The sequence below is a fragment of the Hippoglossus hippoglossus genome, chromosome 8 (assembly GCF_009819705.1).
Source record: "Hippoglossus hippoglossus isolate fHipHip1 chromosome 8, fHipHip1.pri, whole genome shotgun sequence".
Classification (NCBI taxonomy): Eukaryota; Metazoa; Chordata; class Actinopteri; order Pleuronectiformes; family Pleuronectidae; genus Hippoglossus; species Hippoglossus hippoglossus.
The window spans coordinates 7762135-7788104 of NC_047158.1; the positions used below are offsets into that span (position 1 = coordinate 7762135).

Here is a 25970-nt window from a genome sequence, read left to right on the forward strand (position 1 = left end):
AGTGAGCGCTGGCTGAAGTCCAAGTTTATATAAACTGACGCTCACATGCACATCACCGCGTGTTAGCAGAGATTTTTAAACTTTGTGCTGTGGACTAGTGCGCAAGCCTATTATTATTATTAATAATAATAATAATAATAATAATGCGGATAATAAGGATCATAATAATAATGATAAAGATTAATAGCAATATAATAAAAGTCCAAAATATATATTGATATGATACGAATACATTGTCTTAAAATGTTATAAAATTATTATTTTTTAAAATAAAATAAAAGCCCATTATTAATCACTGAACTGAACCCACATCTTCTAATTATTTTTTTTACGCACAGTCAAAAAACCCAACAGCTTTATCACCCGAACAACTAGCAACTGTTCATTTTTAAAATACTGGTACCAGAGAATATTTGGCAGTTTTTTGCTTTTGAAGATGACCCAAACAATTATCTAACATGTTGATGCAACATGTTAATAACTTGAATCTATCTATCTATCTATCTATCTATCTATCTATCTATCTATAGGACTGTATTAACTGAGCTCTGAACATTCATTTTTATCCTCAGGGCTATTTAAGTATTTAATCCTGCCTTATGTTACCTCCTGCTGTTCTTATTTTGGTTGATTAATTTGTATTAATGGATTCATGTGGTTTTCATAAAATTCTACTTTACTTTATCTCTATACTGTGAAGCACTTTGCAACTATGTTTTGAAAGGTGCCACAGCAATAAAGTTTACCACCATTAGTTTATTATAATTTATCAATCAGCAGCAGAGAACTGGTTAGTTTATATGTGCCCTGAGATAATAAAGGTCCATGTATGGTAAGGGGTCATAAAATGGCCCCTCGGGTTAATCCACTCTATGTTCACCACTTATTTCTCACAGTTGCAGTCGAAGAGCAGCAGCAACATTTTCAACTCGGGCTGACGATCACTGGGTCGCCTCTGGGTGGCGCTGCCGTGTTGTGTATGTGCCGGTGAGGTGGGCTGAGCGAGGCCGGGCAGAGCTCACTGCCTGCGGGCTTAACGTCGTGAGCAGCCGCCGCCGCCGCGTTGGTTCCACAGTCTCTCCCCTGCGCTGCACTTGGACCTGGATGAAGGTTTAACTCGGAGCGGCGTCTTTGAGCTGCGGACGTGGACCGAGACTCTGCAGCACACGGACTGAGGGATTACATGCTAACAAACAAAGAAACTCAAAACAGGATGTAAACGTAAACAAACCTCGGAGAGAGCTGCAGAATGTCCGGAGGAACAAAAGAGACTTCTGCTTGTACGAGCCGCGGCGGACACAACTAACCAGCGGCTACACCGGCTAACGTTAGCGGAGTTAATGCTAACTACACCCCGGTACGTGTAACCGGCTTTAATGTCGGATTATTTATTCAACCACATCTTAAATGGAGCCCGGCAGTAACGGGTTTCACGGCTAACATTACAGCCACGTCCTTACTGGTGGTGACACATCTCTACATCAAGTTTACTGGTTAACAAGCTAACTAGCTTGGCTAAGCCTCGGGTCGCTGGGTTTAGAGCTAACTACTAGCTGGTGTCATGTTAGCAAACAGTTGTGCAGCTTTTACTTTGGGTATTTGTTGCAATTTAGTTGAATAATTTACTTTAACTTTTTTAGGAAAACACCCCAGATTTTATGGGGTGTTTTTTTTACCTCGAGCTAGTTTCTTGTGCTTTAATGTTTATGTTGTCCTCTTCTCATCCCGGATGCAGACAGACTTTATGAGGTGGACTCTCCCGCATCCTTTGCTTGTAAAGTCTCATTGACACTCACTCGTCATGGCTGCAGTGGTCAGCTACTCTCCACCATGGTGGGTGAAACTGCTCCACAGGCTTCCACATTTCAACCTCAGGTTCGAGCAAACCAGCGGCGATTTCCAACCGGACGACTGGACATATCAACAGGTAAACTGACCCCACACCGGCCGATCCTAGATGCTGTGGTTCCCCAGGCAGCCTGCAGACACCCACCCACTGTTACTGCTTTGTTTGTTTCATTATATCAGTTTCGCCGTCCACCTCAAGGTGCAGGGTGTGATGGTGATGGTGTGGATGCATGATCAGTTTTCCCCGTGAGGCCAGGACCTGTTCCCACCTGTTGTCCCCCTTCACCTTTTGATCCATGTCACCATCTGTGTGTGGCTGTTCTATCCGTGTCCTGACCTCTGCCACAGGCCAGTCAGCTGCCATTGTGCGGCGTGAGCCAAGTTGAGACCTGTTATTTTCCTTAAGATGCAATCAGTCAATAAGCAGAGTTTTCGTATATACCACATACTGGGCTTTTAGACTGTTAAGTGCCTTTCCATTAAAAAAAAATACTGCCTTATGTTCTCAGATTAAAGTGGTTAAACTGGTGGTAAGGCGACTACACAGCATGGAGAACAGCTAAGACTGGGGGGGAGGGGAGCTCAGGAAGCAGTTGCCCACATGGTTAATATTAAAGAGAGTCTCTGAATTTAGGTCAAGTGATATTTGGTTTGCTTATTGCAGTGGGGTCATTCTGTGTCAGGTCCTCACACTTTTGGGCGGCACCGTCACAGATGTTGATGACATTTGCCTTGTTGATTTGATCATATGAGAAACCAAGGAACCGGAAATGAATGCGTCTCTGATCCTAATTAAGGGACATTGGCTAAGGAAGTTTGAACCTTTTGGGGGGGGGGGAGTGACTGTGACTGGCCATATCCTCCTTAAAGTCAATGGTTGTCATATCACTTTGAAGCTATTTTCCAGCTCCATATTTATCTTAACAGCATGTTATCGCCAATATGAAAAAAAACTTTGTTAGCCCGTATCTATATCTATATTTCGGTGTCATAGGTTTCTTAAATGACCAAATCAGCTTGCCAAATTTCATTAAGATCTGTAAAAGTGCCAGAGTGTGATGATTGACACAGACTCACCCAGTGATTGATTGTTTTCCATGACGGTAGCTCTTACTCATCCTGATGCAGTTTGTTTCCGTGAATCTGCGGTTGGTTTGCAGTCTACGCCTCTCAGTGCAGAGATTGTGTATGCAAATAAAACTGAAAATTATTATCTGTGTCAGCATTAGGTTAAGATAACATTACCTTCTTTTAATGCTCAGCAAATAAATCGGTTTAACATCTGTTAAAGCCACGTCATAAAGAAGTCGGGTAATACTACTTAAATTCTGTTGAAACAGCTGACTCAACTGTTCAGTTAAACTTAATCCCTTGTCTGGTAAGGTGGGACGTTTTTTGTTTGTCATGCTCATAATAAAGAGCTAATAATGTACCAGCATTGTCTAATCCTAAATTAATAATTATCTTAAGTTTATTTACTAATGAACATTGTGTATGCTGTTCATTTTTGGAAACGTGTCATTGCCAAATCCTCTCATGGTGTCGAGGTTTTTTAAAAGACTCTTGAGAAAGAGAGGTTAATGTGTGTGTGTTTTGGAGAGACTGCTGAGGGCAGGGTGAATCAGAATAGATTGAGGGAGGCTTTTAACAGAAGTTGAAAAACTGCCAGAGTTTTTTTTCTCCCAGTTTTAGCAAGTTCCGACGCTGTTCCCCTTTCGTGATTCAGAAAAACCAGAAGTGAAACCCGTCAGTTCATGAGAAATGCTAAAGAAGAAGAACATGCACGGCCTCAAGCTGTGGTCATGTGTGGTGCTTATATATACATTTGTGATTTAAAATGAAAGTAATTCAAGTGGTTGCATCGATAAAAGTATAGAGTCCTTTATTTAATTGATTCACTATTTGGTGGATGCTTGGACGGAAGGGCGCTGTTCAAAACAAAAAGAGCATTTTAATGAACTGTATTCTTAACCTGATGTTTTCACTGGAGTCTATTTGCTGAAAAAACATCATTGTATCTGCTTGCTGTTGCCTATGATTGGGAGCCTTTTCCTTGTAGAACACAGGAAGGGTTCATTGACGTGTTTGTGGTGTGTGTGTGCAGAAGCTGAGTACAAACAACACCACTGTTAAAATGTGGTTATTCACAGGAAACTGAATGTGTTAGATTAAACCATATTGCACATTGCATTACGACAAGCCACTAATGCAGGAAATAAAGCGCATTTTCTCACTTCCCTGACACATTTATTCGCAACGTAAAAGAGGTCATCATTAGGCTGCCTCAATAAACCATAATTATCAGCCAACTGCGATGACAAGCTGTTTATTATTGTCGATGCAGTGCTCTCACTGAGGCTTCAGGGGAAGTCTCGACATGTCCAGATGGCTGAACCGTGAGCGGTGCTCCGTCATTATGATGCACAGATGATGTGTGGAAGTGATGCACCAGAAGTAACACGGAATAGGAGTATAGGCTCTTCCTCCTGTGGTGCTGTTGCACTCAGTGAACCCTTTTCAGCCGAACTAAGCAGAGCAACATGCAGGAGCTGAGTCACTCAATGGCATTTGTGTCGGATGAGTCTGTGCGGTCTGCATCTCTGTCGACGTTAAACAAGATTGGCACACGGAAAGTATTGCGTTGCCCAGACTTTATGCTTTTCTTCAGTTGTTCACTGACGACAACAGTGTTGTCAAACCACTGCCTCAGGTGCCTCCGTCACTCGACCTAGAAATCTCAGAAACCAATCAGATAAACAAAATATCAAGATCATCTGTAGCAGCCATCCTAAACATCATCCCAGTTCAAGCAGACAAATACAATTACTGTATACCAGTTTTGAATCATAGTCATTGTGTTATACATTCTTTGTTGAGACAAAATCAAGCACATAGAACAACAATAGATTTTTCCCAAAACAAAAGTGGCAGGATGGAAAACTGCACCAGCCCAGAATCCTCAGGAGTTTACAGTGAACACACCCCTCTGTGTGACCTACATAGGAAGAGCTGCTGTTAACCTTCCCTGTATATTTCTCTACTGCTCGCTTTGAAACTCTAACCATTGTGTTGAGTGATGAAGAAAACGCTTACGTGTACCAGTCTGGTTTTTCTGGGAGCATTCGTCTCTTTAATTTTTGCACCCAGCGTTTTTTGTAATCCTGATTCACTTAAAAGAAGCCTTTCATTGTGGTTATTTTCAGTTGTGTCTAGATCAAGTCCACAATTATCCTTGTATTACTTTGCTGAAATGAGCAGGCTCTTCTGTACCACTTTTGTACTCAAAATCAAAAGCCGCCTTTAATTTTCTTTTAATATCACAGGGAATGATTAAATCCTATCTAATATATTTTTGTTCTCCAAATTATAGTGCGTGTTCCTGGGTACTTGCATACATAGCATAACTTCAGTTTTATTTCGGATAATGGGTAAGACAACTGTAGTAAGTGCCTTTGTCGCACAGTATTTATTATTAAAGTTACAGCCGTAACAGATGCACACACATTAACAACGTCTCACACAGCGAAGAAGACAAATGTTAAGCACGTGAGGCAACATGTTTTAGTTCTTCGAGCTAATTGTGTGATGAGTCTCTGTGGGAAACTTGGGGAGGCCATTAACCTCACTGTTATTGACGTTGCAGTGAATTTTCCATCATGCTCTTCTTCTGTCCCATCAGTCCATCCTGTTATTGGGAGGTGTGGCGCTCGCCTGTCTGGCCCTGGACCTCCTGTTTCTGCTCTTCTACTCCATCTGGCTGTGCTGCCGGCGAAACAGAAATGTTGAGCAGCCCAAGGCAGACTGCTGCTGCACGGCCTGGTGTGTTATCATCGCAACACTTGTCTGCAGGTGAGTGTAACTGTGGGATGACACTGGGGAGCAGTGTGTTTTTGATCCTCAAGAAAAGTTATTTATGTTGTTCATTTAACACAGGGTCATAATTCTTTCAATCCTGAAATTGACTAAATCTAATATGGTCAATAGTCTGTATTTAAATATGTTTTTTGTAGTCTTTCAAAGTGCTCTACAAAGTGCCAATCACACTCACTCTCACATTCATGCAGTGCATATACAGTATGTGCAGCACTTTCTCTCTCACACGTCACTCGTACAGCGGCAATCTTGTACTCAGAATGGATTAGCCAGGGATTTAACCACCGACCTTGCGGTTAGTGGATGACCTGCCCTACCTCCTGAGTCAAAGCCGCCCCTAACTACCATCCCTAAATATGGTGCTGTTTTCAGAGTCTGAATTTCCTGATGAGTGTTTGGGTTTGACAGCAGAGTGGCAGGAGAGGAGAGCTAGACGGAATGACAAGAAAAGAAGAAGGCAACCAGATCTCATATTGTCTGCATTTTCTGCACGTGGCATTCACCAGTTCTCTTTGTTTGTGACTGCTACTTTACATTCACACACCCACAGACAAAGATACAGGAAGAGGCATGGCATCCGCCGACGACTGATAATCTTTGCAAAGTGTTTACATTTTGTGGTCAGCTGCAAAAAGCTACAGATTCAGAGACAACCAGCCTGAGAACAGTCTGCCGCTCTGTATCCTCAAGACACAGAAAACCACCCAACTCTTGTAATTATGTTCAGTGTCTTCTGTGTTATTACATAAAGAGACCACATGAGAAGTTGGAAAAAGACAAAGTTTCACCGCAAAAGATGATCTCAGGTCAAATGAAATCACATTTCAGTTAAACAGCTTCTTATCAGAAATGCAGATGATGTAATTATGACCACAATCTGAAGCATCTCAGGTAGAACTAACACCCAGACGAAAGTTTAAAAATATCTCATTGTTTTTAAAGAAAACTTGAATTAATACAACTGAGGGAATGTGTCGTATACATTGGCTTCATTGTTAGGATTTTTATTTTTTGAAGACGGTATTGTGAGAACTGAACCATCTGGACATGCTTTCACTCCTTGAACACTGCATTTGCTTCCTGTTTTCCCCCTCCTGTTGATGGGCCACCGGAGAGCCATCACGGGTGATTCAGGGAAGCACAAAGAGCTCAGGGACCTGATGAGTACATGAACTGCATCACAATCTCTGTATCTCAGAGTGTGTGTGTGCGCTCGTACCCACGCACAAATGTTTTCTCGTAAAAGCAAGTAAAACGAAGTTTGATAGATCAGACAACTCTGTTTTGCTTTCGTTCTTTGACAGTGTCAAAGCTCTGCACCTCTTTTAAAGATATTAGGAATATCTGCAAGTGCTTTTCTGTTTTTTTCGTTCTTATTTTCTACGATAGAGAATGAACAGTGTAGTTTCCACAGGTTCACTTCTCAGCAGGGAGCTTGGTTTTTATTTTTGGTGTGACCCTGCTCCTGTTCTTCGCACAGCAGAGTGTGACAGAGGAAGAGATTAGCAGCCGTCCAGGAAGGGGAAACCCACTGATGGCTGGCTGAACGCTGTTGGAATGATTCACTTATCATCTTCCCACTTGATAGAATCCACTCTGGCTTCAGATGGACCATAGCAAAAGAGACCAACAGCTGCACAACAGGAAGCGATATCGTCACTGAGCCTTCTGTCTTCAAATTGTTTCTCAGAGCACAGCAAGGGAGTTTATTTTCACACACCAAGCAACATTACTGTGAATAGCGGCAAATAAATTGTCAGAATTGTTTATAGTATTGTGCGAATATTTTTCATGTTTATATGCCTATAGAAACTGTTTCCTGTGCAGTCGCCAGAACTGTTTTCCTGCAACCTGAGGCCTGTCTGTGCAAATGGGAGCTGATCTCCTGCCTCAGTGCAGCCTTTGTCAGCCGTAGTGCGGGGTTTGGGGCATAGCTGGTCCATTCCTCTGTGTTTCCATGGTTCTGTATGGAGTCTTTCTGCTGCAGCTGAATGGAGCCTGTTGACTGGGGTCTGAGCCGACAGGGTTAATGTAGAGTTCACACGCTTCGCTGGCCGCCTCGCTGTCCCCCTCGCTCGCTCTCATCTCTGTCTCCGCTCTGTGTCCTTTTTAGCTAATCCCTCCTCCTCACCACCCTGTCTCCCCTCCCTTCCTTTTGTCTCCCCTCAGCGCTGGCATTGCTGTCGGTTTCTATGGGAACGGCGAGACTTGTGATGGAGTGAATCGGCTGACGTATTCCCTGCGCCATGCTAACCGCACAATCGTTGGAGTGCAGAAGCTGGTAAGGCCCGATGGCACAAATTATACCAGCGTGTTTAATAATTCATCGTCCCACTGCCATGAGCGGTCCTGGTTTCCTCTACCACCAAAGCTCTGTAGTGAATCCCCTTTTCCTCTCTGTGCTCAATCGCAACGTTTCTTTGTGTGTGTGATGATTATAGGTATATGACAGTACATCCTCATTGAACCAAACCGTAGAAGACAATCTGCAGCAGCTTGAGGGCCAGTATGCGGGGCACGCGGACTACCTGTCCATCGTCCAAAAGCTGCAAGGCCAGCTGGACGAGCTGGTGAAACAGATGGTGGAGATTCCCTTCTGGGACAACACTAACATCTCCTTGGAGGAGCTGGCTGTCAACATTGAGCTGTATGATTGGTACAGGTAGGTCTGCTATAGTGAACAAACAGGGTCATGCAGATTAGTACAACAAACTTGTATGTAGCTCTTGCGTTGGGAGTAGTAGCAGCAGCAGCATTGTTAATAATCATGAGCATTGAATACAGAGCATGCTGCATCTCTTCATTAATTTTTCTATGGAGACACATGCTCCTATTAATAATTCACATCCCTGTAAAGACAGTGGCTGCCACTCATCTTGCATATGTTGTTGAAAGTTAGTCCATCTTTTCCCTGGTGAGACTGTGGCGTCTGACGCTGCTCTGTGGGATATGTTTCTGCATTATGATGTCTGAGTGAATCCGATGTGGGGAGAAGAGACGAGCACAGACAAGTAACTCACCAAGAATCTTAAGTCTGCATCGAGTTTCCCAGTTTGTTAGAAAATGTTGAAGACCATGTCGTGGCAGCCCCTCTGGGCTGTAACACGTTTGTCGACATGTACGCTTACAACTATAAATATGCAAGTGGCTTAGGCAGTAATTCAAAGTGGAAATGACATGAGATGCACTTTATAAATGCAAAATTGAGGTAACCTGTCCAACTTAATCTGTGCATTTTCTCCTGGGGATCAATGATGTGTTATCTTAATGTAATGCATTAACACAGCAAAACCCATTTTGTGGTGTCAAACTCTGACTCTGTTTTGAACAACATTAACAAGATTATGCTCTGTTGAGAGATGTTTAGCTGTGCTGCCCTCAGCCATGTGTTGTTAATGACATTGGTCTTCACAGGTGGCTGGGCTACATAAGCCTGCTACTGTTCGACGTCCTCATCTGCCTCCTGGTGCTGTTTGGCCTCATTCGCAACTCCAAGGGAACGCTTATAGGGTGAGTCTAATCACGAGATCACGGCCACAGGAGCTCTAAAGGGAAAATGATCCTGCCCTGGGAAATGATTTTTGCTCTTGTCACTGAGTCAATGGCAATTGCTGTACACAACAATTAATGTAAGTCTCTTTATGAGACTACACAGCTTCTATCTGTGCCTCTCCTCCTGTTCTTCCTGTAGATTTACAATTAGTTCCAATATCGCTTAATCAGCATCATTATTTTCCTCAATAAATGGATGAATTGATTGGTCTAAACAAATTTAGAAAAATAGTGAAAACGTCACAGTTGTTTTTAATCGTTCAGTTAATTAACAGAAAATGAATTAACTAATCGATAAATCAACTAAATCACTGGATATTAATGGATGGATATTAATTCAGTGTCTTTACTTTCAATGAATCGCTCGTCTAATAACAAACACTATGCTGAAACCACCTTAATTAGCTTAACCATATCTCCTTCCACAGCGTATTTGATTGTAGATGTACATATAACCCACAATGTTAAAGATGCTTACACTTCAAACCTCCTCTCGGTCTCCCCAGGGTGTGCTTGTTTGGCGTAGTGGCTCTGGTTATCAGCTGGGTCTCCTTGGGGATGGAATTAGCCGTCTCGGCGGTAAGTGTCCCCATCCAAGCGTAATGCTGTTTTCCAGGTAGAACAGCACAGTTCATTGCATATAATTGGAGAACAAAGCCAATGATTACAAAATTTGGCCTTGGAGGGGAATGTTTTTTCACTTAATTAGTTGAGCAGTGTTGACACAGCTAAAATATGCACTGAAATACCCTCATGATGTAAGTCAGCGCCTGTTTTTGTTAAAACCCCTTTTATTTGTAGTAATAACACATTAGTGTTAACTTAACACATTGTTTTATGGTGAAGGGGAATCTTTTAGGTGACTCAAAATTTTCAAAAAATACTCAAGTCTATTGATGGTGATTAAAACCTGTGATCACAAGCAAAATTTGTGGAATTAGCTCTGTAGCACTAACATTGCAGCCTTTGTTCTTGGACTACAGCAGCATAAATCCAGGAGATTTGCATAATGTTTATTTATGGTTTCATTCAAACAGGCATTTTTCTGTATATTCCCCAGGAGGAAGAAAAATGTTTATGAATTTACATTACATTTTCATGTGGAGGATTTTCCTCCTTTGAAGATGAATCACACCTCACATTCAGATGAGCTTAGTTTAGTTGAGACACAGTCAACCTGTCACACAGATAAAACAGTGATTAAAGCTGTGAACATTTCCTTACATTACATCAACGATGACAGTGAGTTTAATTTGTCTGTGATGCTGTTTCACTTTGTTGTTGTAAACATGAAGTAAAAACTGTCTTTGTTTTCCTAGACCTCGAGTGACTTCTGTGTCGCTCCTGACACGTATGTCACAAAAGTGGCCGACCAGTACAAGGTCGTCAATAAAGGTATGAATAACAAACATAAGTGGCATTCATGGGTGTGCTGTAAAGAGAGGGTTTCATTATTCATTCAGTCAGCTCTTCAAACGATGAATATTTCTCCTCTCTAATTGAAGAGGTTGTTATTGTGCAGCAGTGAGATGACATTGCTGTAAAGAGTGGGGCTTGGTCTTGTCCACAGCCCATAAAGAGCCTCTAAATTTACTGCAGCAGGGTTAAGAGAGCAATAGGCTGCCCTTTTAAACAGAATAGGAGCCTCTCTGTGGCGTCTCATTTTAGTAATTGTCCAATCTGTCCCATGATGGGATGCGCATAAGAGGGAAAACAGTGTGCCTCGGTCTTGTGTGTGTGAAACAGAGTGTATTAGGGAGATAAGAGGGGCAGAGGGGAGGATCAGAGACAGTAAATTTCCTGCATCCCTCTTCAGTTAATGGAAAAATCGCACATCTTCAGAATTTGTCCTTTACTCCTCTTCTGCTAAAATATGGTGAGTTCTGAGTGCACAGTCCAATCTTGTGGGCAGAAGTCAGGACATCAGCTGTAAATCCTCTGATCCATGAGCACCAACTCATTCCATGCAGTGTATTATTCAGCAGAAATTATAACTTTTGCCCTGGGGCTGCTTCATGCAGTGGTATTCTCTGAAACACATGTTAACTAGTTAGCAATTCAAATACATCTTTATTTAGCTCAATGTATGAATTAAGACTCTAATAAAGATTTTTACCAGTTTATTAAGATCCCCACATTTCAACAACCCTCATTAATATTTGTTTTCATTCCGCTCATTTCTCCTCTTTGTGTATAAGACACATGGTCTTAACAAACAAAAAGAGTGTGAGTCAGTCTTTTGTATTTCTCCCCTCTGGTTGTTTGTGAAAGTCTTAAGCTGCATCTCTGAAAAATGATGCAGCTATTTACCAAGACATAGAACTTAAATTGAAATAATAACTGTCTTAACAACAACTATCTTGAAGTCTTTATTCAGAGGCCGGTCTCCCTCTACATGTGCTTTTCCAGTTTAGTTTACATTTGGTGCCAGCAGTTCCTTGTGCTTTTAAAACCTTTGATAACGAAATTCTCCGAGCGATTTATGTGACGTTCCAGGGACCAGAACCAGATTTGTTTTTGCTCTTTAATCCAGCCCAAACGTTTAACCTGCTGGGGTAATGTGCTGCCAAATCTCTGTCCAATAAGCAAGATCCCGTGTGACCATGGCCATGATCAATCTGATTGTAAAACAGAAGAGACCCCCCTGGTCTTGTTCACTGCCTGGTAGCTGAAGTCTTGTGGTTTCATCCCTTAGTCATAAGCAGAACACATTCTTCATTTTCTGCTTCAGGGAACAGTGGCAGAAAACTAATAGAATTGACACCAAGTGGCACAAAAGCTAACCCAAGCCCCATGACGAGGCATCAATTATTTCCATCCTTTACCGGAAGTCAGACTCCAGGAAATCTGCTCTTCCTGACATTAACATGTGTGGGCGGACGTATAAGAGCTGGACCGACAGCAGCTGGCTTTATATGTACTTTCCTGCACCGGAAATTCTCCTCTCATGCTCAGCTGTGTGGGAAACAAGCTCCTGATACAGCAGTTGTGTGTGTGTGTGTGTGTGTGTGAGGATACTGCTGTACAGCTTTTTAGTCACACATATAAATGATTGCTCATCAACTCCTACACACTGCTGTGCTTTAGGAGAAATACTTTAAGCGGACGGTATTAGTGTGTGAAAGTCCAAAAACCTTGCTTTGGTTCCTAGTTTACTGTGAACAGCACACACGTTCGGTCTTGTTGTTACTTAACAATTCCTCCAGAGATGACGTAACCGCTCTTTGTGGTGTTTCGCAGGAGTCTTGGTGCAGTAAGTGAGGGTTTAGCCCGAGCCTCTCCATTGCTGCATGTTCTGTTGTCCCAGCGAAAAACACATTAATTCATTCATACTGTTACAGCACCTTTTGAACTTTATTTTCTTGGAACATTTCCCCTCCGAGCTCAGGATTAGCTCAGCGGGTGCACAGTTACAGCAGCAGTCATGCTCTGACGCTGCAGCAGGCAACACGACAAGACAGAAGTAGAAAATAAAATGGGAACATTTCTCTTGGCCTCTTTCCTAGAACACAACATAAATAGCTGAAGCACAGTGCAGAATTAATATACAAAATTATGTTTTTTTATTACAGCAATAAACAGAAAATTATGACCCGAATCTGCAGCTCCCCCTCAGCTTTACAGAGCTTTCTAGTTAGTTTCAGATCATAATTTAACTTACTGACTTATACTGCCTGCTCAGACAAAGGTAGCAACTAGCTGGTCGAGCATTTAGCAGCTATAGAGACAGATATTTTTCTCAGGAGATGGTGGAGACCAAAACCCGAGGTAAAAGGAAGTGAATATTGGACTCTTACTGAATAATAATGCTCCATAACTGCTGAATGTGGAAATAAGCAATCGACTTAAAGGTGATGAAATGTCTGGCCATGTTCTGTTTATAAGTGATATGACAGTGAGCAGGTATGACTCACTGTTTTAGAATGGACTATAAAACTATGAACAAATAGCCTTATATTGCTGCACCAAGTCCCATTGGTGCATTGCTCTTATTGTGGGCTGTAAACACTGTGTATTAAATCCTCCAGTTCCCCTAGCATATGAATTTCAGGCAGCACCAGCTCAGCTATAAACACAAGTTTGATGTAGATTAGACCACACAAACAAAACAAGGTTTACTTCTCCTGAGCATGGCTGTTGTTTGTGTGGTGGTTTTAATTCAAATGGAGCTGAAACGATTGGTCCATTAATCACTTAGACATTGTACAGAAAATGACTTGAAAAAGGTTGATATAGTAATTGATATGTCTTTTTTGAAGGAACATTTTCCAGATGTGCATTTGTTCCCGCCTCTATTTGCTGCTTGTCTTGGTTATATATGATTTTAGGGCAAATTTCTTTGAGGTTTTATTTTGTACAAAACATTGAGCAGATTATTTGATTTAAAACAATTGTTAGTTGCAGCCTTGCGTGTGTTTTTATGTGGCTTTGCTAATTCATTCTGTTCTGTTCTTACTGTCCTCTCACTCACAGAAATCCTGCAGTACTACCTTAGTTGCAATCTGGAAAAGAACAATCCATTCCAGCAGGTTTGTTTCATGTATTCCATAACATGTGAAACCAGTTTTCTCTTTTTACAGTTATAAGATTACGTCGGGCTAATAGCTTGAACATCAATATGGTGCTCATAATACTCTAATCTAAGTAGACACAATATTACAGACATATTTACTGCATGATGCATGACCTTGTAACTGATGAGAATCCAAGTGGGCACATTGAGTCACTTCCATTGCCTCAAAGAAGGACTTTTTTCCTTGTGTGACAGTACAATACTTCCCATTCTGCCATAAGGAAAAGTGGTGCAGAGCAGTGAGTCTGTGCTGAAGCACGTGCCTGCTATGTTAGTGATGTTTATATTAAAGTAGAGTTGCACTATATGTTTGTTACTTTAATGGAGTACCTACATTTTATCTTTTAAGCTGCATGAATAAATCAAAACTTTTGAGTGCCGCTGAAGCCGAGGCATCTATTGTTAGTGCACAAAAAGAAGCTATATATACGAAGTCTTTCAGCTCCGGTCTATAAACTGTCGGCATGCCTCCTCAAGATCTCCACTTGACTACAAAGAGAGACGGCAGCTGAAGGCTCTTGGTAGTGATAAAAAATGAAAAACAGTGTAGAGCTGCGCTGCTATATTATTATTTATTCTTCATTTCAGAAGCTCTCAGGCAGTCACAAAGCATTAGTGGAGATGCAGGACGATGTGTCCGAGCTGCTGCGCTCCGCCACCGGAGAATACAAACAAACTAAGGTATGTTTCCAGCCCCAGAATCAATACACTCTACTAGAAATGGCACATTACAGGGTATCTGCAACCCCCTCCCCTCCCACCCCCACGCCACAAGCTGTCCCTTCACTATTGTACCATTGTGATGAATAACCCAGTGAAGGGGCCCAAACCACTGACCTGCAGAGAAGTGAAGCGCACCTGTCCACATACAGATCTGCTGACAGCCCACCTGGGACATGCATTATGTCCATTTAGCTGCATTAGGCTTTCACTGGCCCCTTGTCAATGCAGCGCTGTGGTATTGTCCAGCGCTGGTCCTTGCACTGTGTTGACAGAGGCACAAATGAGAGCTGACATTGGGAATAGAGAGAGGCATATTTCACTTCACATACCCACACAGAGAAATGTGCTGATGCTGTGGAAACGCTTCTATCAGATAATCAGACATAATTTCTGCTGAAACAGAGAGATTGATAAGTATCACACATGGAAATCTGTTTGTTTCCGCTGGAGCTGAGTCCTGTTGTATAATAATGAAAGACAAATCCCTGAGAAACACGTGTAGAATCAATAATCTGTGAATTAATCACTGTTCGCCTGCTTCTGTTTTCCAGTTTTTCCAATCGTTATCTCATTCTTGACTGGTTAAACTTTTAATAAGCAGCAGTAGGAAACTGCCATTTAATCTGCTTTCAGACATGGATAATCCCCTGAAATTATCCAGAGGGACGGTTTGTGAGACTGTCTCTCCTGCCAGCCCCCTAACGTCAGACGCAAAACTGAAAAATAAACGAGAAGAATACAGATATCTCAGGATGAAAAAGAGATGCCATGCACGTAGAAGCCGCAGACAAAGGTGTCAACTTAGAGAGACAATGAGATCCGAAACTTTTGGTGACTGTCCACAAAAACACATTATCTCTGCAGTGGAATATATACATTATGTCCTGCTTCCTGCATGTTCAACCCAGACCCCACCCCTCATTTTTTCTGTCTGACCGGAGACACTCCTGCTGCGTTCTACATACGTGAAATGCAAACTCCGGACCCCATTCTGCGCACATGTCATGTCTGTAAATGGCTTTACTGTAATACTTAGACCGTGAGTGTTGTTCGAGTGAATGCTTTTCATTCTCCCCAGTATTGTCATAATGTTTTGTCGCCGCATTCAAGTATCCGAAGGTGCATTTCAAGTTAAGCCTGTTTCAATAGAGCTCGTTTTCCTCATTCTCTTCCAGGAAAGTTTGGACCAGATTCAGGGGATACTGAACACCACGGAGATCAGCCTACACCAACTCACTGCACTGGTGGACTGTCGCAGCCTGCACATGGTGAGCAGGGAGGAGAAGACTTACCAGAGAAGACTGGAGGGTCACTCCGTGTTTGATGGGGTGGGGGGGGGGAACCTGGGGATTGATTTGTTGTGACACCTTCGTAGTCCAGGTTGGTTGTATGAGGCAGCCGCTCTTTCATACTTGTGCAGTTGACTACACCTGTCACCATAGATAACATTTGCCTTCCTGTCTGCGAGTTCTTGTCCCAACTGATGCCGGCAGTTCCTCGTTTATGAAGCAAGCTGAATGATAAATACTTGGCCATGGCTGTGCTGCGGAGGATTGTGCCTCGGGGATTTCCAAATTCCAAGTGCACATGTGCAACTGGAGCTCTTTCATGTTGCTCCCTATTCAGCCCTTTCATCATGCCGGGGTTTGTTATTTCTTAAAAAATTGGGAGTATCTTCAGTAGAATACGAAATGCGTTTCTGCTGTGCCGCGCATGCAGAATGGAGATTCTCAGTCATGATAAGGTGGAGCGTTGCGCTTCTTTCCAAACCGGGGTGAAACTGCACTGTCTTCCAACTGTGAGCTCATTGGTTTGACCTAGTTTAAATGAGAAATCCCAGCAGATGCATTTTAAAGACCCTGCAATCCACATGCTGAGTTTTAAAAACAGCAACTCTGGGTTTTTCTTTCTTAATGCATTTTTGTTTTTGCTCTTTCCTACTCAAATGACTCCTGATCTGTTTATGGATGCAATAATGAAATCTGTGCCACTGCTTGTTTCAGGACTATGTCCAGGCCATGACAGGTCTGTGTTACGACGGACTGGAAGGCCTCATCTACCTCGTGCTCTTCTCCTTCGTCACTGCTCTCATGTTCAGCTCGATTGTTTGCAGTGTGCCTCACACCTGGCGGACCAAGAGGTAAGGCATCCACTGCACTCATACGGTACACAATCCCCTTTAACCCGCAGCCGCAGAGGAGGCTGCATAAAAGCTTTTAAGCTGACTTTGTGTGGCGGACTGTGTATACAGTCAGAAATAATTCAAGAGGATAAGCCCATCAATTAATTATGGTTTCACAGCATTTTTTTCGAACCCTTACATGGTACGAGAATGAAGCCGACAAAGAAATTCGCTCTACACAGACAAGAAAACATGAATATTTTTGTGTTTGTTTGCTGTTCAAAGCCTGTATGTGTTTACCACTGCGACAAGTCCAGAAGGCTCCAGCTGCTTCCTCAAATAGATTACTTCCCGTTATCCCCTCTAATTGTGCAGAGTTGGCCTAAATCTATCCTAACCACCGTCTGAGCTGGTGTCGCTCACAGCAGCAGCGCAGGGGTGAAATCAGAATGATTTCTTTGTCCTATCAGCGGCAGATAAGGGTTTCAGGATGGCTACGACGAGAGCACAGCTGTCGGCTCAGCAGCACCACGTAATTAGCTGATCCCTCCTTACGATGGGGGGGGGGCTTGTTGATCGGTTTGATCTCAGCTGGAGCTTCCTGTTATAAAGCAAAGGCTTTCACGCTACCAGCCTGTTCTCCTCAGTGGTTGCTGCTCAGCTTGTTCTGTTGTACTGATACATTCAAGCTCATTTATTTTACCCCATTTGAAATTACAGCTTCAAATGGAAAGTTGATTTATGTTTTATATCGAACATTATCTATTATATATTATCTAGTTTAATTAGTAGTATTAATTAATTAATCAGTTCAATATTGTCTCTGTGTTTTTTTTCCTGATATGCATATTTAATTGAAAATATGCTGTAATCTGCCCAAGATGTTATTCTATGATGTCATAGGTTTGGTATGCAGGAAATAGCCTATGCACGCCCTGGCCACTAGAGGGAGACAGGCTCCATGATGCCAGTGTCATTGTTCTGTACATTATTATGGGAAACACACTATTGAGCCTCTGTGTGTGAAGAGAAGCAAGTGGAATCACATGATTACTGCAGAAGTAGGCCAATGCCTGACAGAAAACAAATGCAATCAGTGTGCTGATACAAAATTTCCTGTAGAAACTGAACCAATTACATGAGTCTATTTTTACAGTCTTTGTTCAGTCCCATTAGGGTCAGTGGAAAGTTGCCTCCTCTTTGCCTCAAACAGCAACAAATTCCACCTGTTTTCTCTCCCTGTGGGGAAATTTAATCAAAACGTGACGTTGAATAAACACTAAAACGTCACCACGTGGCATTTTTAATGCTCCTTTTGTCGTCCGTCAGTAAGCACAGGGGTTCCCTCTGCTGGTGGTGCTATTGAAGTTTTTTTGGTTTCGCAGGAGCGAGGACGACAGTGAGGATGAGTCTCCGAGCCACGGAGGGAGGCAGAACCATGATAACCTGTACCGGGTCCACATGCCCAGCCTGTACAGCTGTGGCAGCAGCTATGGCAGTGAGACCTCCATCCCTGCGGCCGCCCACACCGTCAGCAACGCACCTGTAACAGAGTACATGTAAGTTGCCACTGCTGCACATTACTGTGAATTTGAACAGAGAGGATCACTTAGACAAAGGCAGAAGTGGTTTTGTTCTGCTTAAGGAGACAGATATATGTTACTTCAGGCGTTTTTACACCTGAAAGTCTGAGACAAAGTAATGTCTTTGATACAAATGTTCCCATCTTACATTGTTTACATTTGATCTGGTTAGTTTTGGTTTCACATTGCAATTTATCGAGCTCACTAAAGAATGTTGTATGACATACGTACGTCTTGTTGTCATCACCTACGTGGGCTCCGTCTACCGACAATTGACATTGATTGGTTTAAAGACAGATGTGCATCTGATGTTTGCAAGTTGTCAGTTCAGCGGGAAGTAGTCTCTCTGTTTGAATGGAGAAAAGCAATGTTTTTCACACTGCAGATGATTTATGTCATTGGTCTTGACCCTGGTCGGAGGCACATTTCACACCTGTTATTTAGGTTCGGACTACATTCAGCTTATACGTCCCGAGTTCTCTATACAAAGTGATGCAGTGGTCTGCAGATTCAGCTGTTGCCCACCAGTCTTGGTGGCTGTGAAACCCAAAGCCCAGTGTTAGGGAGAGTGACGGGGGGGGGGATTCCCCTCATTCTTGGAATGCTGAAAACTGACGTGTAGAGTTTCATGTACAGTATATTGTTTCACATCTGTAAAGCAACATGTAGGGATTTGACACTGTACTTGTGTGCATGTTGTTGTTTGATCTCGCTGTGTGTTTGATTCAACAGGGCTCAGAACGCCAGCTTCCAGAACTCTCGCTGTGAAAACACGCCTCTGATTGGACGAGAGTCTCCTCCCCCCACGGTAAGTGTTGTGTTCCCTGTATAAACACGAGGGCTGTCGGAGCACCTCTGGGTCCTTTGGCAGCTTTTAGTCAGGGACTATCTGTCTGCCCTTATGGATGGACAAAATATTCTAGCTAACTATGGAACCAGAGGAACTAAATGGCGTGTACGCAGATGTTTGAGTTGGATTTAAAGAACAAATCAAAAGAAGCTCTGCTAAACTTGACCTGTTTTATGGAAGAGGTCGGTGAAACAAAAATGAATTTCCCTACATGGATCAGTAAAGTGACCATGTTGTCTGTCGTTTACGTGACACAAGTTGGAAAGAACACGAATCGTGCACATTGCTCTTCACTTGCTCTCACCCAATTGATCACTCAAACCTTTATCAAGCAAAGTTTGTACAGACGAGCAGCCAACCTCCTATGATTGGTGTTTTTTCTCAGTCACTGTTTGTCTACATGAACTTTGTCTGATGAGAATCTGAGGACAGAAACGTCGTTGGCAAAGAACGTTCAAGTGATGAACAGTGTGTTGTCTTTCCAAGTCCAGAGCGTTTGATCCTCTGCAGCTGTCTCTTTATGTTGTGCAAGAACTGTTTTTGACAGGTTGACACAGTTTCGCAGATGTTAGAATGATGTTAGAGAATTTACAAACGAGCCAAATTCAGTTTCTCCCTCCTGCCCCCAACCTCTGGCCTGAACCTCTACCAGACATCCTGCTCTCCCTGGTGTCTGTGTGTCTGCTTGGACCTAGACGCTGCTTTGTGTTACATCTCTATACTCTCTTCTTGTCGTGTTGTTTTTTTTTTTTCCTGCGAATCCATACAGTTGTATTTGACTGCCGCCGACAGTAACAGCGGTCACTGCTGGCAGTTAAAGCCTTCGGAGAGTTCAAGATCGTTTTGGTAACCTCGTCTGCTATGCTAACAGGTACAAAACATGCCCGTCCCCTCCACCCGCTGACCTGCTCCTCCTCCCAAACCCCCCCCCCAGCTCTAACTCACCCTCTGCTCAGGTCTCACCAGGCGCTGCTGAATCACCCATGCCCCCACTCCCCCCCCTCTGTCCTGACTCCTGTCCCACCTGGTGTCTCACCTGATGTTTGTTTTTTGGCCCCGGGCTGCATGTTTCCCCACACCCCTTGCACCACAGATGTATTGGGAGGATCATGGGATGCTGTAATTCTGCCCAGTGGCTCACTGTTATCTATGAGTCAACAATGAGTCATCGTGAAGTTATGAAGCCGTTTCACTGGTTACATGGAACTGCTTTGTTTTTTAGTATTATGTGTAATGGGGAGAATTCCACTGGAAGTGACAGTTTTTGTAAGAACTCACAAGGTTTATTAATCATCAGGTTGTATCTCTTCTTGCTTATTTTCCTTAGTGTCTTTACTGGCACTGTATCTGGTGAGATAACTATAAATACAGTTTTCTAACTAAGCCGTGCCTTCCCGTGAGGGGGGGGAGATTTGAGGGAAAGATACTGCCACGGAAACAAAGGAACAGGGGGGGTGCACCCCAGCACTAAAACAAAGAGAGATTCAGTATTGTTTGTTTCTCTGATTTAATCTGTTTAACATCACAGTCAGTAGTAGTGATTGTGATGCACATGAGGCAAATACAATCTTTTAATTAGCACCAGGTTTACACATTTTTCATCAAAAATCTGTCTTAGTTCTGAACACTCAGATTTGATACATATTTTCAAATAATTTACTAGCATGATTTAAAATCCAAATCCAAAATCTTACCAAAAGATGTAAAGACCAATGACAAAGATGGACGACGCATCTCCACTTCCTCCCACTGTGAAAAAACGAATCCAAAATATCCTGGATTCAAGTGCTGCTATTTTGGGCTGGTGACCAAATTTGGAGCCACAATCTCGTGGCAGAGATCGTGCCAATACACACACTCGACCAATTGCAACCAATTGTTAAGAACTACCTAAAAAGACAGAAATCCTCTTTGTAAAAAAACTTTTACCTAGACCTTGACTTTTTATCTTGGTCCATGTCCCATCCACTAACATGGAGGAGGTAGTATTTATGACTCATACTGAAGACAAACACCAGGGGGCAATCAAGATGATTTGGCCTCACTTTTGGGCGCCGTCATCTCTTCCATCTTTAAAGTCTGTGTAACAACTTTAACTCCAGTATCAGAGTTAATGTGCTAGTATTTTTATATGCACATCAGTGGGTAGATTATTTACTTCAGTGTATTTTTAATTCACTAAATGGAAAAATTAAACTCTCTCCTACGTTCCCTGAAGTTTAATGGTGACTCGTAGACGAAGCATTTAATTTAAAGTTGCAGTGCAGGGGGCCTGGTTGTCTGGATTTCATCTGAGAGGAGTCGCAGTGTTCAACTTTGAAAACTCCTGTTTATACAAATTGAGACTGTTGAGAATTAGCATCTTGTCTTTCATGTGAACGTCTGACCTCGTTTACTTTGACATCTGAGGTAAATCATGTTGTTAAATTCAGAGGAATATATTTAACATCCCTAAGCATAAAGTGGATCTGAAGGATGATCGTAGCATGAGAGAATAAATTCCACATGAAAAGTCCAACATGGTTTTTCCACATGAGTTTGAAATGCAGCCTTTTTGTGTTTGTGTCGCCTGTATTCCACAAATGCATGGGTGCATCCTAAATGTAAACGAATGAGCGACCCTGCCGATGTGCACGAAGGTTGACGAAAACCACAAAGTGATATAGATGGAACCAGGGTTGGAGTTTTATTTATTCAGCTCAACTCCTTGTTCTCTGCTTTCCCCTGTTTAGCTGTTGCTGTGATGTTCTCTCTGTATTTGAATGGTTCTTGATCCCTGTAGATTCCAGTTCTCTGGACTCAGTGTGGACGCTCATCTGTGTAGGATTTTCTCTGATCTGTTAAATTGTGCTCTGTTATGCATTTGTCCAATCTGTATATTCATATGTTCCTCCGCTGCAGCTTTGGGAGTTTGATTTACCTGATGGATTTTCTTCTTACTCTGCTAAGTTTAGATTTTGTCTGTTTTTTTACAACAGATACATTTTTTTAAAAAAGGCTTCAAAACCAGTTTCAGTTCAGATCCTACACAGAATGTGTTTTGTATGTTGTAGGGGTGACTTTTACCCTTTTGTGTTCCACTTGTTCTTCTCACATTTTGAGCCATAAAGGGTGAAATCGTGATTCTCATTTGCTCCCATGTGTCATTTTCTGTTTCTTCTCCACAGTACACCTCCAGCATGCGGGCGAAGTACCTGGCCAACAGCCGACCAGAGCCGACCAACCCTCCAGCGCCCTAGACCACGCTGGACTTTCTGCACTGGCGTCAGTCAGGGTTTTTCTTCTTTTTTTTTTTACTCAGCCGCTCCACCTTCTGTTTTTCCTCCACCGTTAACTCTCTTACTCGACTTGAAACGGAAAACCAAATGTGCTTTCGCTGATTGGTTGAAGTGAAAAGTGACGGACGTGACATCAAAGCTCATCTCTCCAGTTTCCACCATCCTTCTGGGATATTATCCTCACTCTGATTTGACGGAGCCTGGACTGACGTTTACACTCCTTTTTTTTTTCTCTTTACATTATGACATTGTACAGCGTCACATCTAACAAGGCTTTGCCGTGTTGAGGACTCTGGAAGTGCTCACTGACTAACACTGATTTACTATTAGTTGTTTTTGTAAAGAACTGTACCCCCTGCCCCCCCCTCAGTCGGAGAGGGAGGAAAATGCCTTACACGTAATTACGGGAGGAATCGTTGGAGATCTTCCCACCTGAGGAGTAGATATCGTTTCTTGCATTATTACACATTCAACAAAATACCGAACTGGCGTAGTTAGATTAATTTCACAGCGCAACATCACGGTTGCTCAGGTTTCGTGGATCTTAAAATGCAAATCTGATAATTGCATTATTTTCCTGTTTGATATCATATGTGCACACGGGCTTGTTTTTGGCGTTTCGTCTTAAATCTGACGTCTGGGACCAGTTTTCCTGCGGTATTGCACGTCGAACACGCAACAAGTCTTTTTGTCTTCTCGGGACACTGTTATTTCCTGTGGCTTTTCAACAAAATACATTTATAAGCCACTTTTCCAAAGCAGTGACAACACTGTAACTCGTGAAGCTGTGAACTTTGACGCTCTCAGAGGATTTGAAAAGGACAAAGATGAAATGAGTTAAATAGTGGAGAGAAGTTTTTATACTACTGGAAGCAGAATTTTTTCTTTTCTCTTTTTACCGACGATGGTGATGCGCTGGAATACAGAGGAGTGTGTGATGTCTTTCTTCAATCTTGCTCCAGACTTTTTAAGATCATTTTTGCGGTGCCCCCTCTTCACCAGACTGCTTGTAATTCTCAAAAGTTGTAGAGCTCCATTTCCCTCGACATGGCCGGGAAGTACAATCACACATTCTTGAGTCTGCCTGGTAGAGGAAGCCACTCGTCCCATCATTAAGTCTTAATGCACATTCTGGTGAAAGTCTGCATATTCCAGCTTCTCAAGAAGAGGGAACTCCTGTGCATTGTCAATCCAGTGTCTCACAAATGTGTTTTAGCATTTATACGAACAGTAGAAAAACGAAGTGGACGCTGTGAAGGAATTGCCACGACTCCGCTCTCTCATATAAACTGGAAGCTGTTCCTGTTGAAGCATGACGATCCTTTACGTGTGGAACGAGATGTTTGTACCTCCGATGCTTCAACTCGCTTTTCTCTTCAATGTGCTTTTGTGACCAGTACAAGAGGTGATTTTGTATTTTTTTGAGATTGTGCCAACAAATGGAAGCACAACTCTTAAACTCTGAATATCTTTATTTTTTAAATGTCTTTACTTTAGGCCCGTTTGTAACGATGACAGCTCCAACGAGAAAACGAGCCTGACTTTTTTTTCTCATTACATTTATGCTCTGTAAGACTTTTACTACACTGATGCAATCCTTGTGTTTTTCGTAGTGGTCATATTCTATTTGTTGTTTGTTACTCAAAGCTGTTGTACAGGTCGTGGACATTTACAAAATGAAGAAAAACAAAAAAAGTACTGAAATGGACTTTTCTTTTTAATTTCTTGAAAAAAAATATTTTACATTTCAAAAAATGTTTCTATTTGATTTGCTCGTAGATTTTTTTTATTTCATTTTAGAATCTGTAGCAAGCACAAAGTGTTGCTTCATTAATGTGAATAAGGTAAATAGGTTTCAATTTTTTCTGTTAAAAAGAAATCACTAGGGATGTAATCAGTTTTTATTTTTTATTTTGTACATCTTGTTTGCTGTCTCTAAAATGTGTACATGTAAAACCTGTGGTGATTCTGAGCTTGAATGCTGTGTTTTAAAATTAAACAAACCTTAACTGTAGACTTCCGCCTCTTTGGATTCCTTTGTGTTAACAGCAAGACCAGGAAGTGACACTAGGGGGCAGCAAAACTTCACTGTTGACCTGAGATTTAATGGTACTGGTCGTTTTTACTAACGTTATTTTTTACTGAATCTTACCAAAGCTCAGCTCTATGACTGAAGCAATAATATAAAGTCACAACAGCCATAATATGTGAATACTACATATACTTAGAAAGGTTTTTACCCATTTAAACAAATGGTCCTTTTTAGTTTATACAGGAGTTTGTGATGTATATTTTAATGCTAAAGATGATTTTTTTGTTGTCTGTGTACGTCATTCTGACTTTATAGTGTACATGTTATCTGCAGATCTTAAGAGTATTAAAAACATTACTTTCAGTTTCCTTAAAAAAACTTTAATAGGTGTTTAAAAGTCATATTTTCATTTACAAAGGCTTAAAATAAAACCAGTCATGTAATGTTGGATCAGTAAGTTGTTCCTGAGTGTTTTAGTTCTCATCTAGCCAACCATTCATCCACTTATATATCACTGATAGATATCACTTCTGTTGAGTATGAACTTGAAAGAAGATTAGATTTTATGTGGAATTAAAATGTTCTTGTACATATCTTGGCATATCTTCACTTTTTAAAACAATAACTTTTCCCAGGAAAGATTTTCTGACCGTCTGTCATGAAGGCAGCGTCTCCAGATGATGTTTATTTTGATAAACTTCATCTGGAGACACGATCGTTGGACAGGTCCAGGGTCCAGGACATGAAAATGTTATTTCACCAGATCAGACAGAAGATTATTCACATCACTAATCTCTATTCTATTATAACAATGTATGAGATGACTGCATGGAAACAATGTGACAATGTGAAAGAGCTCGTTCATGATCAACCTAAATCTGCAGCTCCCCTCAACATTCCACAGCTTTATAACAAGCTTCAGCTCATTCTTTACCTGTAAGACCCACAACTTTACTGTTTTTATTCATTCTCACTGTTCTCAGCATCAACTTTAGTTGTAGTTAAAACCACTAAAAACACAACTTAACAGTCAACCAGTCAGCACCAAACAGCATCTAGCAGCTAACTACGAAGCCAGAAGAGTTTCCCTCAGTTTATGGAGGAGACCAAACACAGAGCTTAAAGAGAGTGAATATGTGACTTGTATGTGTCCGGTGTCTAAAAGCAGGACTTCAAATGGAGGATAGCTCTGTAACTTCTGGATGTGAAGATGAGCAACAGTTTGCAAACAAAGTGAAAATATATCAGTGTTGGGTTCACTACTCGTTTTCAGTTTTCAGGTCACAACACAAAATTCAGTTATTTCAGGTTTTTAAGAGGTTTTTAAGAGGTTTTTAAGTGATGACTTCCTCCTCCAACGTCCATGAGACTGAAGAGCATGATTTCTGAAGAAAGCTGTATTTCTCTAATCAGTATTTAATGCTGACAGAGCGCAGGCCTGCAGGCAGATCCCTCTGACCGGAGCAGAAAAGCAGTCTTGTGTTTCTGACCTCTCCGGGCCGACAGCAGACGAGAGGTCAGTGTCAGCACCGGGCC

The 25970-nt window shown here is 42.0% G+C and overlaps 1 protein-coding gene across 2 annotated transcripts; it reads left to right on the plus strand.

The window, feature by feature from the left end:
* The first annotated feature begins 916 nt into the window (after nt 1–916).
* Nucleotides 917–24415, plus strand: ttyh3a (tweety family member 3a). Of its 2 annotated transcripts, XM_034592302.1 has the most exons (16): nt 988–1357; nt 1736–1927; nt 5528–5697; nt 7891–8002; nt 8163–8383; nt 9136–9231; nt 9780–9852; nt 10593–10668; nt 13747–13802; nt 14435–14527; nt 15745–15837; nt 16573–16709; nt 18077–18250; nt 19007–19082; nt 19894–19995; nt 22292–22428. In XM_034592302.1, the coding sequence occupies exons 2-15, from the start codon at nt 1802–1804 to the stop codon at nt 19972–19974; spliced, it is 1584 nt and encodes a 527-aa protein (XP_034448193.1). In that variant the 5' UTR covers nt 988–1357; nt 1736–1801; the 3' UTR covers nt 19975–19995; nt 22292–22428. The 2 variants fall into 2 exon arrangements, with proteins under 2 accessions (XP_034448195.1, XP_034448193.1); XM_034592304.1 differs by lacking the exon at nt 19894–19995 and having other exon boundaries at nt 917–1357; nt 22292–24415.
* The last annotated feature ends 1555 nt before the right edge of the window (nt 24416–25970 follow it).